At 33.2% G+C, this 19,820-nt stretch overlaps 1 protein-coding gene across 4 annotated transcripts in view; it reads left to right on the top strand.

Moving 5' to 3' along the window:
- The window catches only part of foi (solute carrier family 39 fear-of-intimacy), a 51,772-nt gene extending 34,029 nt beyond the window's left edge, over nucleotides 1–17,743 (top strand). For 3 of the 4 annotated variants that reach the window (XM_090117493.1, XM_090117495.1, XM_090117494.1), the window contains exons 2-8: nucleotides 4,162–4,587; nucleotides 6,617–6,807; nucleotides 7,052–7,942; nucleotides 9,390–9,526; nucleotides 9,735–9,815; nucleotides 13,244–13,431; nucleotides 14,309–17,743. In XM_090117493.1, coding sequence (XP_089973619.1) covers nucleotides 4,198–4,587; nucleotides 6,617–6,807; nucleotides 7,052–7,942; nucleotides 9,390–9,526; nucleotides 9,735–9,815; nucleotides 13,244–13,431; nucleotides 14,309–14,449 — 2,019 coding nt within the window. In that variant the 5' untranslated portion in view covers nucleotides 4,162–4,197 and the 3' untranslated portion in view covers nucleotides 14,450–17,743. The remainder of the gene's footprint in view (nucleotides 1–4,161; nucleotides 4,588–6,616; nucleotides 6,808–7,051; nucleotides 7,943–9,389; nucleotides 9,527–9,734; nucleotides 9,816–13,243; nucleotides 13,432–14,308) is intronic. The other variant, XM_090117496.1, reaches the window with a different exon arrangement.
- The last annotated feature ends 2,077 nt before the right edge of the window (nucleotides 17,744–19,820 follow it).

Below are 19,820 nucleotides of genomic sequence, written 5' to 3'. Positions count from 1 at the left end.
CTATACAGATAAGAACGACCAGCGACTATCAAGTTTGGGTTGTGGTTACTTTGGCAGGAAACAGGTAGTGAAGGTGTATAAAATAGTACCTAACTTTCATTATAGTTTAAAAGCTAAATTTTATATATGTTACTTGGGGACCTATAAAAAGACATTACCTTAAGAGCCAGACAGTTTTCATGGTTCTTACATCTAGCCAGACACATTTAAAAAATAACTAACATATCATCAAATTCACATAACTACCTAAAAGCGTAACAAATATGAAATAACGCACTAAAAAATTAGTTAACTATAATTATTAAAAATAAAAAGTATAATATTATAAGTAATAAAGTTATTACTTATCTTTTACGGGGGTTTATGTTGATGAAATTTCACGTATCTCGATGACACAATAAAAAAGTCATCGGGATACGTGAAATTCCATCAACATAAGTCTAAGTAAAAGATAAGTAATAACTTTATTACTTATATATTATACTTTTATTTTTTTAATAATTATAGTTAACTAATGTTTTTAGTGGGTTATTTCATATTTGTTACGCTTTTAGGTAGTTATGTGAATTTGATGATATGTTAGTTATTTTTTAAATGTGTCTGGCTAGATGTAAGAACCATGAAAACTGTCTGGCTCTTAAGGTAATGTCTTTTTATAGGTCCCCAAGTAACATATATAAAATTTAGCTTTTAAACTATAATGAAAGTTAGGTACTATTTTATACACCTTCACTACCTGTTTCCTGCCAAAGTAACCACAACCCAAACTTGATAGTCGCTGGTCGTTCTTATCTGTATAGGAGACATATACAGAGAAACTTTCAACTTTCCGAAAGAAAGGAAAGTCTGGCCGTCGTGGGCTCTTGATCTAAGAGTTGTGTTAAAAATAATAAAATAGTAAACTGCAAAACGGTTACGTATATATGTCGTGGCCATATCGTAGATTTGCTCATTTCATGATATGATCGATCATTTCGTGAAATGGTCGCATTTCATGAAATGCTCGAATGTCTATTGGCCACATCATGATGTGGTTTGGGCAGATCAATGATAAGAAATCGTTTCTCGATATGGCCAACTAAACGCGCGGTTTTTTCATGAAATGATCAAAATTATTTGATCATATCGTAAAATAGTTACATTAATCATTGGTAGAGGCGCTGCAAGCGCTGTGTTTATGTGATAAGATGGCGGCCGCTGGCAAAAATTTAATTATTCGCAATTTAAAACTTCATAGTTCGTTTTATTACAATATGAAGAAAGTCATAGCAAATAATTTACGACGAAGAGGTTCGAGTACTATGGAAAATGCGGATATCTTATATTGAGGAAAAAATGCGTCTAAAATCCTTTACATAAATATATTTATATATCCTATGTTATTATAATTGTTCCTTTTTTTAAAAAGCGATTCGCTTCTGGCACTCGCCGGCCGCTACCGCGGCACGCTCGCTTTGCTCGCTCGGCTCGTGCATTCTAAAAATATTCAGAATTTTTTAATGTTTTATGGACTTTATATATTTTATACGATCTGGCCAAATGTGGATGACCATATCGTGAAACGTTGACGATTTAACGATCTGATCAAACCATATTGGCCATTTCATGAAATGCGACCATTTCGTGAAATGGCCACTCATATCATGAAATGATCAAATCTACGATATGACCACGACATATACATACTTTAATATAACGAAAGAATAGGTACGTCAACAAAAAGAAAAACTTGAATCAATTTAACGTCTACAAAAAAGTCTTCAATTAAAATGTTATCAGCTAATGTATTGACTAATCTAATTAAATACGTATAGTCTGTCCACTATAAGAATTGCTTTTTGACAGCTCGACGGGTGATACCAGAAGTGATGTCTAAAAGATTATCGTTTGTATACCATTTCAATTATAAATTCAAAATATTATCATAAATCGAATTAGGTACGTAAATAATAATTACAACGTAAACGTACTAATAAGACATGTGATAATAAGACCACATATCTATGCATTTTATGTTAAAACTAAACTAAACTAATATTTTATTTTTTATTGGTTTCTATCTTACAATTTGGTTGTCTTTATGTTTAAATTATATAACTTATTAGAAGAGTTTTTCTGTATCGGATATATTTTACAGAGTATTTCTATCGATTATTATAATCTATCGACCCATCATTGAATAATTCTGTGTAGACATCACTAAGTGGGCGGGGCATGTCCATGAAGTACAATAATTATTTGTATGACATTTTAACATAGACAATACAATCCTTCATAGGCGTGGAGCTGTCAAAAAGCAAATAATATAATGGACAGAGTATAGTTGCTTGAATAAAATTTTGTCGCGTCTGCGTTTCTATTCATTCTTTTGTTATGCCTTATATTCTGTACATTATTATGCCCTATACAAATACCATATACATTGATTTGGTAGCAGTTGTGTTTGAGTGATAGGGATCTCCAAATCAAAGTCAGGGGTTTGAAATTAGAGGAGCAAATAATTAAATACACCGCTTGAAACCTGGCATGCCCTAGAGTTTGGCCAAAGTAGTGGAATATGGCCTAAATTCTCTTAGGAATGTATTCCGCAGTGGGGACATAATATAATAGTCAAATATACATAATCACTATGATGAATAATCATAACGTATAAAACATCGAAAATTCTAATGCCAAGTCGTAAAAATTTGCTTCTTTATATCGAACTGTGGTCTTAGACGTAAGGCTTATCTACAAACCAAAAAACCTGTAGACAATCAAAGTGCAGATAAATAAAAATGTCTAGAAACCTAAAAAGCATTGAATACACCCATTGATATAATTAACCGTGATAATGCTGCGCCTGGACATGTTTTTTGTCTACCATACAGAAGGCATATATCTAATCTATGTTCGATTTAAATGTCTATGAACATTTAGCTTGAGCGGTGTCAGTCGATAGTGAACCACCGAAGGCATCACACGTGATCGGAAAATTAATTATCAGTACTTACGACAATTTAATTATTTTTTGTGAGTGTTTTACGCAATGGATAAATTAAGGGAGATGGCAAAGCTGGGGGGGGGGTATATTTAGAAGAATAGTGTATAATTTTCTGAAAAAAAAATTGAGTCAAAATTATAATACGAAATGAAATTATAATATTAAAATTGATAATCGTATCGTCTTTAAGTAGAGTTAAATTACGCCTAAATTATGGTCTTTTATATATTACCTACTACTAACTAATTCCGTATTTCCTGATTTCTTAAGGAATCAATCGTTAATGCTCTACAGACTACAATACGTAGATTTTTTGTGAATTTTGAAAAATTTAAGATTGAATAAGTTCTTCTCTAGACTTTTATTTTCAAACGTCTACCCTTCTAAATTCATCATTGATGAAAAGGAAAGGTATAGAAATACACACAAAATATTTTTGTCCAGGTTGTTGTTTCAAGCTATTTAAATTTAGTCAAATTTAGGCATCAAATTTAGGAATCCAAGATCAAAATTAGGCATCTTGGACTTCATTTCTTTGGTACCTACTACCTATATCCAAATAGAATTCTCAATAAGTTTTTTATTTACTGCTCTTTTTTAATATTCAATTTAATATTCACATGACTTTTTGATATAATGTGATAGTTTTCCTTTTTCAATTACATCACTTGTATGATAATCGTTTTTTGTTTCATTTGCATTATTTTTTTGCGTCGATATCGTTTGTTAATTAATTCTTTTGTGCATTGTTTAACTTTGCTTGACATTATTTTGACTTTTACTTATATCAGTGAATGGTAAAATATCTACCAGACTGAAACTATCTATGATCGAAAAAAAAAACAGATTTAAAATATTCCCTTGTAAAAAAAGTTGAATTTTTCTGTGCCATACCATATTCGTGTGATAAAACCTACGACCACCTTAAAATTAAATTACTATTTCATATTTTTTTTTCTCCTATGGGATAAGCATTGCCTATTATTGCAAGATCTAATGAAAAGATGTATAAAATATATTCTTCTAGTATTTCCAATACCACAGATTGTCGAGTAGAGATCACTTGTTAGTGATAAGACAGGCTTTTGTACAATATTCCTGTGTGCTGGTTTCTTCTCTGATATTTTCTTAAGTGTATAATCTTCTGATGTACTAAAACTCTATTCCGTTGTCCACAGATCCTGTAAGATATGACCAAGAGCTCGTGACACAACATGGCGCGTCACCTGGTCACAGTATGCATGTTCTGTCTGCTTTGCGCGGCGCACACATGCGCATCGCACGTAGACACACACAGCCTGCACACATACACACCCTCCATAGACATGGACATGATACCAACGTATAACCTGGAGAAGATACAAACGAAGAGACACCAAAAGTTGAGGCACAAACGCGAAGTCAGGAATGTGAACCCAGCAGCATATATAGAGCAGATCTTTAGGCTGTATGGTGACGCTGGGTCCATGACGATGAATCTAACTGGCTTCAATAAGATGCTCAGAGGGTTGGATCTACACAAATTAGTTGAGGGGGGTGTACACAAGATTGAGAATAAGGATTATATATATTATGGACAGAGCATGAAGGATGATGAAGTTAGTGTAAGTGGATTTTTGTTTGTTGGTAGGAAAGCAGTTGGTTGGATAGCAGAAAAGTAGGTGGTGAAGCCGCTTAAACTAAAAACTGGCTACTCAAGTACCTGCAGCAGGCGTAATATTGGAATTAGACCCTTAATTGGCTCCTTAATTGTGATGTGTATAGGCAAGTAGGGGCAATTTAGAGAACAAATGAAATTGCTCCGACCGCCGTGCAACCGAGATTATTCTAATATTGCCCCTGTTGCAGGTAGGTGAGTAGACGGTTTTAAGCATATAGTATTGTTTTTGGCACGTTTATTCAGACTTACTAGATAACGTTAGAAGCAAAAAAAGAGCAATAGATATAGACAATAGACATCAGCTGTATACATAAAAATGTTCTCTAATTTAAATGGAAAAGGAAATTATGTACTTTAAAAGAATTTTTTCTCTCACGTGACGAAAGTTTAAGCGGCTGATAAACTAAATTAACTCAGTGATTAAGCAGCAGGTGTTGATGTGTTATTTCTCCACTATAAAAAAAAAGGTGTTGATGTGTTAATAAATTTCTTTTTAATCACATCACACGTTTTGATAATCGTTTTTATGTTGATTGCATTTTTTTTAAGTGTCGATTTTCAATATCCTGTTGGTTTTTAATCGTTGGTTGACTTTAGAATGACATAGTTAATGTAGTAATCTGTTGAATATTATAGAGCAGGCTCCAAGGAGATGTTCGTTTGCAAAAATCGCGGACCTAAATCTGACTTCTGATATATATTGTATAGATCCCAGACATCCTATAGACAGATGTTGCCAACCAGTTTTGTGGTCCCCCTGCCCGCACCCCGGTAATTAAATATGGCATACAAAGAAAAAAATAAAAATTTCCAAAACATGCTGTGTGGGGTATCAAATGAAAGAGCTTATTGAGTAGATCACGAATATATAGCATACTATATACATTTCTTACACTTCCTCTAAGATTTTTTAGAAAATTTACGAAAATGGTCCATTTTTGAGTTAACTTTAAACCACTATAGATTGAAAACTCATGAATATATTTTTTAAACTATTATTTTAAATATTTAAAGATAGTCCATTGTTTATGATTCAATAGTTCGTAATATAATATAAGTGAGCTATGTGGTGGATTTGATGAAAATAACTATATACTATATGAACTTGAAAATATACTCGCCATCTTTGAATGCTCCCCCCACTCCCCCATGCAACTATTTCACTGTACGAAATATTGAATCGTAAACAATGGACTATTGTTAATTATTTAAAATAATAATTTAAAAAATATATTCATGAGTTTTCAATCTATAGTGGTTTAAAGTTAACTCAAAAATGGACCATTTTCGTAAATTTTCTAAAAAATCTTAGAGGAAGTGTAAGAAATGTATATAGTATGCTATATATTCGTGATCTACTCAATAAGCTCTTTCATTTGATACCCCACACGGCATGTTTTGGAAATTTTTATTTTTTTCTTTGTATGCCATATTTAATTACCGGGGTGCGGGCAGGGGGACCACAGAACTGGTTGGCAACATCTGTCTATAGGATGTCTGGGATCTATACAATTTATATCAGAAGTCAGATTTAGGTCCGCGATTTTTGCAAACGAAACTCCACTGAGAGTCCGGTCTATTATGCTGTTCATCATACTTAAAAAAATGAATGCATTGGTTAAAAATTCATATTAAATTTATCAAGATCAATAACTATGATGTTTAATTCTATCTTATGGTTGACCAGATGGTTCTTCACTAGCTTAAACTAGGTATTAAAAACAGTATTATTGAAGATATTCAGCTCTCATTTAAAAACGTGTCAGGAATGGAGCGGTCTCCATGAAAAATATTGGAAATCTTTGCAAGACTAACTGTAATCTGTGCTAGACCACAGTTAGTCTCGCAAAGATTTCCAATATTTTTTCTGCTTAGTTTTAGTATCATTTTCTTTACCCACGCCATATAAACGTCATATAGATATTGGCAAAGAAAATGCTAAATAGAAACTGTATATCTTCCTCTTTTCACAGTGTGTAAGCAGTTCAGAACTAATCACAACGGTCAACACGAGGTTAAAACCTCACGACCACGACCACGAGCACGGTCACAGTGACCACGCGGTCGATGACCACGAGGCTGAGAATCTCATATCGGAAGACGCGTTGAGGGCGATATGCCCTATCCTATTGTACCAGAAACTTGCCAATAGTTCTATAGAGAGGTGAGTTTTTATAATAAGTTCCACGATTAATATTTGGTATGGGATTTAGATGATTTATAGTATGCAGAATTGTGGAGGATTCGACTAGATTCTAGTTAAATCTTAAATTTAATAAAAAATATGTGATCTTGAAGTTAAGAATACACAACTTACTTTCCGGAGTAAATTGAAATATGATATAATAATTCAGTCTATAATAAATGTACTACTTTGATTGAGATTACACAATAAATTTGTCTTTCAGGGACGGTTGTTTAAAAGAAATGAACTTCCCATCAAACCGATTAGACGTACGACACAAAGAAAAGGAGAATGCATATTCAAAGAATATGTTTCACGTGTGGTTATATTCTTCTTTAAGTATAAGCGCGATCAGTGCTTGCGGGCTGTTAGGTGTGGCTGTGATACCAATCATGCATAAGACGTATTATAATCACATACTACAGTTCTTAGTAGCTCTAGCTGTAGGCACACTTTGTGGGGATGCCTTGTTGCATTTAATGCCACACGCCATGAGTCCCATGGAACATGATCATTCAGAAAATGCCATAGAAATTAGAGCGTCACATGACGATGGCATGTGGAAAGGCCTGGCAGCCATGTTGGGCGTAGTATTCTTCTATTTCACGGAAAAGGGCCTCACAGTGGTCGTAGAGTGGAGAAAGAGGCGCCAAAAGCTCGAAGAAGACAAACTGCCTTCAAGAGTCAGGGTGCTTAAAGACGAAACAGTCGGAGGTTGTTCGGGAGGCTCTAAAGCGCCAATATCGAACTCCACGTCAAATTCTCTAATGAAAATCTTTAAGAGGGACGAAAAGGGTGATCCAACAACGAAAACGTGTAAACATAAGTACTCAGAATATCCATATTGTTACGATGAAATCGATACAGACACACATGATGAACATCACATGCGAGATGGTGTTCCACCAAGCCCGAAAGCGAATAATAAACATAATAATAGTGTTAGTGTAGTGTCGTCGAATGCGTTGAATCCTGAGGGGAAAGAAAATGAGCCTACAGCTAAAGATTGGCTGTTAAAGGGAGAGGCACCAGCCGTTGTAGAAATGAACAATATTAAACATAAGGATGATGTTAAGGATTTGAAGGATGGTGACAGTTATACTGTTATTTTGAGGTGAGTGATTATAATAAAAATGTGTGCGTGTACTAGTGTACACACGTAAGGAGTAAAACTTCTTTAAGACCTTATTTTTCAAAAAATAATTTACTATATGCAACTTGACAGAAATACGTCGAATCACGCATGGTATGGATAAGAACAAGATGGCGCGTAACGGAAAAATGTCACGCGTAACGAAAAAATGTTACACTAATTGAAGTGAAACTTCTTTATCGGGGTTGGACAAAAATTTAGTGTAACATTTTTGCGTTACGCCGTACGCGTGACATTTTTGCGTTACGCTTTACGCGTGACATTTTTGCGTTACGCCATACTCGTGACATTTTTAAGGTCATAAAGAAGTTTCACTTCTTACGTGTGTACTCTAGTACACGCATACATTTTTTTCAAAAATAAAAAATTTGTAGATTAGATTATAGACAAGTTAAATAGTTAAGATATAGAGTAAATGACAAATAAAAGCATGTGTATGGTTTTGTGTAGAAATCATTGAGGCATTATGAACAACTAGACCCATCCTAAATTATATTAATAGGTCGTCAAAGTATGTCCGAGCGGCGTTGTATAAAACATTCATTCATTCATTCATTCAAAATTAACACCTTATTCGGTGGTAGTAATGTTCAAAGTCTATTTGTATCGCTAATTAGAAAACTCTGCCCAATACACGCATAGGCAGACTTTTGCTCTGGACAATTTTTGAGCGTGATTGTGTGTCCATTATTGAAGTGAAACTTCTATATCGAGGTTGGAAAAAAATTTAGTGTAACATGTTTCCTTACGCGTGACATTTTTCCGTAACGCGCCATCTTTTATTCAACGTATTTCCGTAAAGTTGCATATAGTAAATTATTTGTTGAAAAATAAGATCATAAAGAAGTTTCACTTCTTACGTGTATACACTAGTACACGCACACATTTTTTTAAATTTTATATCAATTAGTCTAACTGATTATTTTAGTCAAGTTAGGTTACCTAAATTCCGTTAGCAACACTTGACAGTTAAGAATATTTTTAATAGGTTTTGGGTACGATGATAATATGAAATATTATTATAATTAATAAGATAACAATGATGTAACTCTTTTATTGTAAAATGTGTTTCAGGGTTAAATTTAAATGCATTTAAAATAAGTTATTATATGTGCATAGATAATTATTTATTTAAAGATAGAAATTGTACTTGACACATTCATCCAATTATATAAATATTTGTCTGGTAATTTAAAAGAAATCAAAAATTTCAATTACTTTTATATTAAAATAAATTTTAAGAATAGGTAAAACTATTAAAAAAAACCGCATCAAAATCCGTTGCGTAGTTTTAAAAATTTAAGCATACAAAGGGACATAGGGACAGAGAAAGCGACTTTGTTTTATAGTTTATACTATGTAGTGAAGTAATTGGTCAAATAATATAATAAATAACTCGCTCGTATAGGGAGCACTCTCGCGCCCATCACGGTCACTCGCACGCGCACGGCCACGTGCACGCGCCGCCATCTTCGATGTCGTCCGTCGCGTGGATGGTGATCATGGGCGACGGGCTGCACAACTTCACCGACGGCATGGCGATCGGTGAGTCACTGTAGTGTTTAGCATTTACACACACACACACACAAAAATCGTTGCGTGTTTTTGAAGATTTAAGTAAACACAGAGTCGCACAAATCGCTTCTGACCGTGTCTGTGTATGTTTCAATCTTTGGTTTACAGTGTACACAATAGCAATAAGCTTTGTTTTATACTGCGTAGTGATTTAAAAATAAAATTATTACAATTTCAGGGGCTGCATTCGCATCAAACATCGCCGGTGGTTTTTCAACAGCCATTGCAGTATTATGCCACGAGTTGCCGCATGAGTTGGGTGAGTGACTTGACCACTAAATTTGACCAACTTACTTAAACTTATACAATTCGTTGAACTTCGACCAATTCACTTTACAACTGGTCTCAATTATCACTTAAAGTGAGTTTGTCGAAATTGTGTTAGGTGAGAGACATAACCAGGTCATTTGACCAACTCACTTAAACTTGTACAATTGTTCGAATTTTGACCAACTCACTTTACAACTTCTCATTTAAAGTGAGTTTGTCAAAATTCGATTTCACTCTAATTCGCGACATTAGTCAATAATATATGGTCCAAATTTGACATCATTCCTGGCTCCTGCTCGTGTCATTCGCCAATTTAATCGAGATAATCGAGAATGGTCGAAATTTGACTTAACTCGACCTTATAAATTATAATATTGTGTCATTCAAATTCGACCTATTTCAAGTTTCACTTATTAGTTATTACTTAAAGTTAGTTGGTCAAAATTCGACCTAACTTTAACTTCTCTAAAGTCGAAATTCAACTTTAATCGTGTAACTGACTCATCACTTAAAGTGAGTTGGTTGCAATTCGACCGTCGATTAAAGCTTAAACATTAATGTTCAAAATTAATAAGCTATTCTTATAAAAAGTTTTATTTCATCGTATATTATATTGTATTTATATTTTATATTTTTTTCGTATTTATAACGTAATTTTAAAACACACAGACTAAGTATACAAATGTCATCATCGTTACTTTGATTACATAATTTTTAAACGTTTAGAAATTGCATACGAATGCTCAATAATAATAGTTTAAAATGTTTATTTTACCGTCTGACCCAGACGATAGATATAACAGTGTAACCTACTTTCCGTCTAATTTTACTAAGTACAGGCTTTCTAACTGAAAGCCGTTAGGTATTAATTTCCCTCTTATTTAAAGTTGATATTAGCCCCGTTCGTATGTGTAAAGTGAAAATTGTTGACGTCACAGTTTTACGATGTAATAATACCATAATCTTTCTAATACCATAATAAATTTCATTCAAATCTGTATTTATATAACTATCTTATATATAAAATTCTCGTGTCACAATGTTAGTCTGCATACTCCTCCGAAACGGGTGGACCGATTCTCATGAAATTTTCTGTGCATATCGGGTAAGTCTGAGAATCGGCCAACATCTATTTTTCATATGTACCACGGGCGAAGCCGGGGCGGACCGCTAGTAACTATACAGGGTGTAATCGTTAAGTGTGCACAAGCGATTATTCCGTAACTATTGCAGATATCAAAAAACTTTAAACTGACATCGAAAGTACTTAACCTAATGAGTAAAATGGCCATAATAAATTTTTAAAAATAAAACGAGAAATAACCAAAAATGTTACATTAAACGCTCCCATACAATTTATTTCCCATACATTTTGTATTCATAGTAGATTTTCGAAGTGACGTCCTTATTGTGCAATACAATGAGGAGGTATATTTACAGTTTCTAAATGAACTTCCCTCCAAATTTGCGAAGTAATTAAAGCAGAAAACCAAAAAAACAAAAAAAAAGCTAAAATCTTTCATATTAAATGTATAGGTTGATCCAAAAGTAATGATAATTGGGTATTTCCTGTGCACATAAAAATATAAAATAAATGTTTTTTGCTTGCTCATGTAATCACTAAGTTATCACAAAAAAATTATATCTACAGGCCACGTTTCCAAGTATTAACATTAATTTTAATGTGAACAGTGCGAGCCAGAATGTTTCCCGACGAAAAGAAGAAACAACGATTCGACATTTAGAGGGTGAATTTCTAAATTTTTAATGAGATCAGGATAATTTTTTGTCACGATTTGTGACCATGGGCGTTACCTGGGTTCACCATGTTTATGCTGAAACCAAGAAACAATCAATGGCCTGGATGCGAGCTTCCAAAGTGACGGTGAAGATTTTCAAAGTGAAAATTAGTGGGATAGATTAAAGCCGTAGTTTTTTGGGACGCTGAAGAAATGTGGAATATTTTAAGAAGGTAGCCACTACTACACAGGGCTCTTACTACACAGACCAAATTAAAAGATTGCGGGTAGGTTAGTAAGAAAAAGAGACATGGCAAACTTCGGTCTTGAATGTTGGTTCACCAAGACAACGCACCAGATCACAAAGCGTCAGTTGCGATGGCTGCCAATCAAAAATCGGCATTGAAAATGCTTGAACACCCACCCTGTTTGTAAGATCTAGCTCCTAGTTAATTCTATCTCTTACCTCGGCACAAGAAACACCGTCGATACAAGAAATTTTAAGACGACAGCGAAGTGATGGCCGATTTTGAGGGGTTTTTGTAGATGAAGTCAAAGTTTTTTTTTCTAAGTTAAGGAAAAAAAATATCGAAGTATATTATCTAGTTAGAAGACTATCTAGAGAAATACATAATTATTTTAACTGTAATGACCTTGTTTAATATTGATTATCATTACTTTTGGATCAACCCATGTACATGGGATATTCATATCTCATACTAAATGTATGGGAGGGTTTAAAGTTAATTTTTTAGATATTTCTCGTATTATTTTTAAAAATTTATTATGGCCATTTTACTCATTAGGTTAAGTACTTTCGATATCAGTTTAAAGTTTTTTGATATCTGTAATAGTTACGGAATAATCGCCTGTGCACACTTAACGATTACACCCTGTATAAAATGAAACCCGTTTTCCTTGGTCACGGCATCACGCGTGAACGGGTGGACCGATTTCGATAATTATTTTTTTATTATATTCCTTGAAGTACGAGGATGGTTCGTATGGAGAGATAACGTAAATGTATACCACGGTCGAAGCCGTGGCGGACCGCTAGTACCAAATAATTGATATTACGTCGATACGGCAAAATTATAATACACAGTCACATATCAATTAATTCGAAGTCCTTTCTTCCGTGGATATACCCAAAAAGTGAACAAAATTATAAGGAATTATTGAAAAGTATTTTAAGTACCCTCTAGGGCACATAGAAAATTTCCTTCCTGTATACGAGTACGTATATTTTATAGATTAACCCCAAAAAATACACTTGTAATACATCCATACATATTATCTTCTTGACTGACCGGTTGGCTTGTTTTGTAGTGGCCCTGCCTTCCAAGCCAGAGGTCGTGGGTTCGATTCCCACCCGGGGCAAATATTTGTGTGATGAACATAGATGTTTGCTCTGTCTGGGTGTTACATATCTATATATAAGTATTTATTTAAAATTATATATGTATGTTTATCAGCCATCTGATTTCCATAACATAAGTGAAAGCTTAGATCAGATCATGCCGTGTGTGAAAATGGACCTGAATTATTTATTTATATTTAGGGTGCTTTTTCACATTGCATTTGTTATTTACAACATTTCTCGCTATTATTAGTGCATAAGCATTAAGCACCCTTAATATGTTTTACCAATTCATAACACACATTTATCAAATTCCAGGCGACTTCGCGGTACTCCTAAAAGCGGGCATGTCCGTAAAACGGGCCGTGTGCTACAACATACTATCTTCAGCACTATGCCTTGCTGGTATGGTGTGCGGCGTGTTAGCAGGACATGCTCCATCTGCTACGCGTTGGCTGTTTGCAGCTGCAGCTGGCATGTTTTTATATATTGCACTCGTTGATATGGTGAGTTGGGGGTCGGAAGGGGTCGTATTGGTCACGAGGGGTTACGGTCAACACCATAAACCATGTGTTGGGTATGTGGGATGGCTGTTCCCGTCTGCTACGCGATAGCTGTTCTCTGTTGCAGCAAGCAGCTGTATGGTAATTTTGGGTCGTGAGGGTCACAACCCCATTGTTATTTCATAGCAAGCAGCACCTAATCATTATCCTACTACTATTATAAAGGCGAAAGTTTGTAAGTATGGATGTGTGGATGTTTGTTACTCTTTCACGCAAATACTACTAAACCGATTACAATGAAATTTAGCACACATATAGAGGGTAACTTGGATTAACACATGGATAGGTTTTATCCCGGAAATCCCACGGGAACGGGAACTATGCGGGTTTTTCTTTGAAAACGCGGGCGAAGCCGCGGGAGGAAATCTAGTAAGTACATATATATGCCAGACGATTAATCGTTTCTCAGCACCATAATAATATGCCAGATAATCAGCCTGTTAACACCATAATTAGGTGCCAGATAAACATATAAAATTATAGTCATGTGTCAGAGGAAGTGCTTGTTATCACTAAATTATATTTCTGACAAAACATTTTATAAACTATAATTATCCGCCAGACAATCCACAGCCAAATACCAATATGGCTATAGCTACATAAGTATCAACAAATTAACATTTCACACATCTTAATATATACTCGTGACACAATGTTTGTCCTCAATGGACTCCTAAACCACTTAACCAATTATAATAAAATTCGCACACCACGTGCAGTTCGATCCAACTTGAGAGATAGGATAGTTTAAACATGTAGGTACCACGGGCGAAGCCGGGGCGGACCACTAGTATATTAATATATTATTTTTTACTTCCAGATGCCAGAACTAAGCACTTCCCATAGCAAGGAAGGAACGCTATGCCAATGTATCCTACAATTGATGGGTTTAGCTACCGGTATAGGTATTATGCTGGTTATAGCCCTGTACGAACACGACCTGAAAACCCTGTTCGGCTAAGTGATAGTGATAATAATAGTGATAACGACAAAGTGTTAGTGATAGTGACAAAGTGTAAGTGACCGCAAGTGATACGTGTACATAGTAAGGAAACAGTGGTATGTACGTACGTACTTATGTTTAAATAAGTCCAGTATTGACTTTCCGATTTAATGTTTTAATAGATGAGCTTTTGAGTGTAAAATGATTGGTGTAATAAAACGTTGCATTGAGATCAAAGGAGCAAATGCTCATTCTAACCCAACTATGTGAAATTATTTTAGTGTAAACAGGCGTAGAACATTCTTTTGTTGTTCTTAGTGCGTTCGAAAAGATTCTATGCAATGTTCTAATACTGAACAACACTGAATGAGTTTTTGTTTACAATAAAATATCACTAAGGGCCGATTTTTCAATGCTTGGATAAAACTTATCCGTCCAATAAAGTATTACACGATAATTTTAAAATGTCACGTAAACTGTCAAATACGGGCAATTAGAATACGTTTTTAAAATGGTAGTTTTATACATTATTCGATGAATAAGTTTTATCCAAGCATCGAAAAATCGGCCCTTAATAATAGTTTTTCTCTAGCTCTATGTTCGTTTGATCTAAATACACCGTCATGGGTATTCACAATGGGCAGCGTTGGGCAAGTAGAGGCAATCACGATAGTCAAGAGCCTAATGGTCTTGCCACAAAACAATTTAAACACAGTCTAACTTTAAACCAGGGATCTGTCACTTTAATAGTTGTCTATGTGAAATACGACACAACCAGATTAAAGAGAACCCGCGCTTAAAGTTAAACCCTAAGTTTTTTGTGGTAAGGCAGTAAATGTCTATGATCAGCCGTCATTGTAGATGTTTATTCGTAATCGCCGTAATGGCGGCAAACATTGACCATCATTTGTTTGGCCAACATTGCTTATTGTAGAGGATCCAAATGTAATAGAATTTTGGGCGTTTCTAATGAAATTACGAAATAGCGATCATGTCTGTATGATTATGTCAAATAAATAGAAGTCTATGTATTAAAAAAGAATGCGAGCTATCTCTCTTTTACATAACATGAAAATTGTTACAGCAGTTTGGTAGCTACTGTGTTTGATCATTGGATGTTATGGTTAGAGTTTAAATGTGATTATTTCATTTTATTTGTACTTAAATACCTTTTTATTAGATAAAAATATCTTTTATCAAGCTGGCTACTTGAATAGTATGAAACATTGTCATACATAACAATATTCTTATTATCACTGTAAAACCATGTTAAAAATTCTCATTTTTGTGTTACAAACAAACAGACTCACAAATTTTCGCATTTATAATATTGCTAGAAATCAATCTATAACATATTTTTTTTCCCCTAAAAAATGTGGGTAGTAATAAAATAATATCTTCATCTACCCTCACTTAGTGATTTTTAAGTTTAAGTTTTATTTGCTTGTGACAATACTTATATACAGGATGTTTTTTTTAATAGTTTAAAAAAATTATGAAATTTCATACTATAAAATATAGTACATAAATTTTCAAATTATGAAAATTTTGACACTGTCAGAAAAAACATCCTGTATTTATCAATAATTTTAATTATAATACATAAATAAATATATATTTTGTCAGTATGTATCCGCTATTATACAAAATACAAGTAATTTAGTTTGTATCATATTTTAATTGTTATAAAAACTAAGTTCCTATCTCAAGTATATGAAATAAGTGGTTTTATGTTATACTTAATATTGCACCTGACTCTGTCTACTTAATTATATTATTTTTGAAATTGTATTGAAACACCAAAAATAGTTTTTAAGCTATTGCATAGCTTCTATCGCGGGTCTTTAGCGCGGGGACCGAATTCAGAAATTCCGTAACGAAAAAACCTCACGCTCCCCACGGGGACGGGCACGGAGGTGTGGCTTGAAGGCATAGCATGCAATAGCTTTACCGCGGCAGTCCCCGAGTGACACACGACTTTTTTTTTCATACATATGTCAATTGTAAATATAATATTGCTGATTTTGTTATGAATTAAAAATTAATACATAACTTAAATATGTATTGAAACGTATTTATGTGTTTTTGAGGGTAATTTTGGATAATAAATAGCTGGTGATTGTAATAAATATAAACATTATTAGAATCAAAACTATTTAATTTCATATTTTATCTCTGTTATCTGAAGAAGGAATATGAATTTTTGAAAGTACATTCAGAATTATCCTAATGCACTATAAAAACTGTATCAATATCAGTTCAGGCGTTTAAAAGTTATGCTGGTATAGACTCATACATACAATGAGAATATTATTTCTTTTCATACTTCTGAAAAATGTTTTTTATGTACTTACCTTTGGGAAAATTTTCTATGAATACTATGTGTAATAATATTTGTAACTTGTACATATTGTAACTTTTTGTAAAAGAATTATGTCAATCTTTCAAATTTACAAAGTTCACTAAAAACGATTGAGCCTTTTCCAAGTTATGTGCATACAAACATACAGTATTTGAGTTTATGTAACAAAATCAGTTATTTATATTTTAAACTATGTTACTGTCTAACTAGAGTTTAAAATAAAACAGTCGTTTAATTTTTACATAACGGCTGGTTAATTTCAAACTCTGGTTATAAAAATAAATGGATATTTTTCCAATACATGTAAGTCTTAACACATTATTTTATTGCATTTGTTTTAAGTATAAATATAATAGGAATAAAATAAATAAACGAAATATATAGATTTATTGTGTTTAATTTTAAGATACTTTTAAAGATAATTTGGAATAATTGACAAATAAATTGAAAATGAGAAAGATTTTGAAACAAAGTTGTAAAACAAACAAAGTGTGATGGAAATTCACTTAAGGTACATAAAAAAAATTAACGGCACACGGCACAACATATATTAAATTCCATTAAAATTTATCAAGCCGTTTGGAAGAAGTTTGGTTTCAAACAAAACTTGAAAATTTTATATTTAATTTGTTTTTGGGGGAAATAAACAAACATGCATTAAAAAAAGATGTTTTTACTATGGACTAGAAAATTTAAAAAATACCTTTAGACATAATATAAGTTTATGTCATAGTACTTTATTTATGACACAACGCAAGTAAAACCACAGTATAAAAGTAGTATTACTAGAATTTTGAAAGTCTGTCTGTTTTAAAATGTGTATCTCGGAAAATTCTGTATTTTATCTGAATATTAAATTGAAATGATGATCAAGCAATTACGGGAGAAAAAGAAGTTTACGTTAAGTTTTTAATTTTACTTAGAAAGGTGCTTAATTATTGAAAAAATAAACATCACATTTAAATTTTATTTAACGAGTACGAATGCCCTTATAAGAAATCCTGTACTTACCTATCCTATATATTAATGTGAAAGTTTGTATGTTTGTTACACCATAACTCAAAAACGGCTGCATGGATAGTGATAAAATTCAATATTAATTTATAGTTCTATAGTTACTTCTTCCCAGTCGAAATTAAGAAGATGATTCCTAAAATAAAATGGTACTAATTATCATTAGGAAACCTAGGACACAATGTCCTAGGTTTCTGTGAATCCTAGAATTATTTAATCCTAAGCCGTTATAAATGTTATTTTGCACTAGTTTGTGACATGCATTTAGATTAAATATGGATTTTTAATAATAATGTAATATTTTCCTATCTATTGTACATAGTATACTTAATTCTATTATTATGAAATACAATTTTATAATATGAGACGCATTTCAAATGTTGTATATAAATTTTTCTACTTGCTAAAATAATAATATTCATCGAACATTTATCTTCTCCTGATATTTTAATTATTTTGTTGTATCGATATTTTTAATTAAAATTATTTACCTAATATCTGAATATTATTTACATATTTTCATCTAAGTGAATAGATAAAAAATGTGTAATTTCTTTAATTTAATAAAATATCATTCACTGGAAAATTATGTTACAATATGTAGTTAATTTCATTTCTTTTTTGACTAAAATTACGTAATTAAGAATTATTTAATATTTTAGAAGAAGAATTATATGATATTATCTTCAAAAACGAATTTGTCGAATGTCATAATTTTATTAGTGTCCGTCGAATTCTTGTATTTTTGTAATATTAATATTTTCTAATACATTATGTATGTGCTGTAGTTGTAAGTAAGCTCCTCTGTGTGATATACGAATACTATAGGAATTATGTAATAAATGAATGATTATGTACATTTTGTTTTATTTTCTTACCTTAAACCAAACTGGGTGCTTTTCACCAATAATGTGCGATGTGTAGCGAGATATCGCTTCATTTAGTTTGAAGGTTGAAGCATTTAGCGTTTGAAGCGGTAGGTAGAGATTGTCTAATCTAAAAATGAACGCCCCTCCACTGTGTTTACGCTCACATTCAAAGTACGTGTATAGACGCAATACACACAAATTGGTCTGCCTCATTGGTCGTTCAGTCCTCCAGTCCCGTCCATGCCCGAACGACAGGACCAGTTGGCCAACTAGTGCATAAATGACGCGATGCACGACAGAACGGACGTGTCATTCCGTACATAGCGCGCTCTCCCCGCCATACAATGCTAGGCACCTGAACTGATCGCCCGATTAGTTGACAAATCAGTGCGCGAGTGTCAAAGTTTGCAGTAGAATTGACGCGCGCACACATATAAAGTGGTTCAATAATTATTTGTCCTCACACATTGAAACAATTAAGTTTAGTGGAGGGGCGTTCATTTTTAGATTAGACAATCTCTACTATTGGCACAGAATACCTAATAGTAGCTATTGATTATTTATAAACATATTCCTCGCTTCACATTCTCACACATTATGGGTGGAAAAGACACCCTAAATTACTAAATAGATACCTACTACGGTACTGAAATCCTGTCATAACAAAAACAAATAATACCTGACGCAAATCTATACTTCCTACTGCCTACTAATACATATTATAAATGTTTATGAGGATGGATGTGTATGTTTTGTTACTCTTTCACGCAAATACTACTGGATCGATTACAATGAAATTAAGAGGTTAACTTGGATTAACACATAGGTTTCATCCCGTAAATCCCACGGGAACAGGAACTATGTGGGTTTTTCTTTGAAAACGCGGGCGAAGTCGCGGGCGGAAAGCTAGTACCTATAATTTAAAAATAGAGTGTTTTTTTGCATGAGGTTATCTCTAACATATTGGATCAATAAGTATCATACGTGATCTGCTATAGGCTATATAATATACTAGCTTTCGTGGTTCGCCCGCGTTGTCGAAAATTTAACATATAATATAAGTACTAAAACCTTCCTCAAGAAACACTATCAAAAAAATCTCATCAAAATCCGTTGCGTAGATTTAAGCATATATTATTAAATA

This window comes from Colias eurytheme, chromosome 28, assembly GCF_061535395.1.
Source record: "Colias eurytheme isolate Ceu_HAF_F1 chromosome 28, ilColEury1 Martin Lab GWU primary, whole genome shotgun sequence".
NCBI classification, from domain to species: domain Eukaryota; kingdom Metazoa; phylum Arthropoda; class Insecta; order Lepidoptera; family Pieridae; genus Colias; species Colias eurytheme.
The sequence above is the reverse complement of the archived record's forward strand: the minus strand, read 5'-3'. Positions and strand labels throughout refer to the sequence as shown.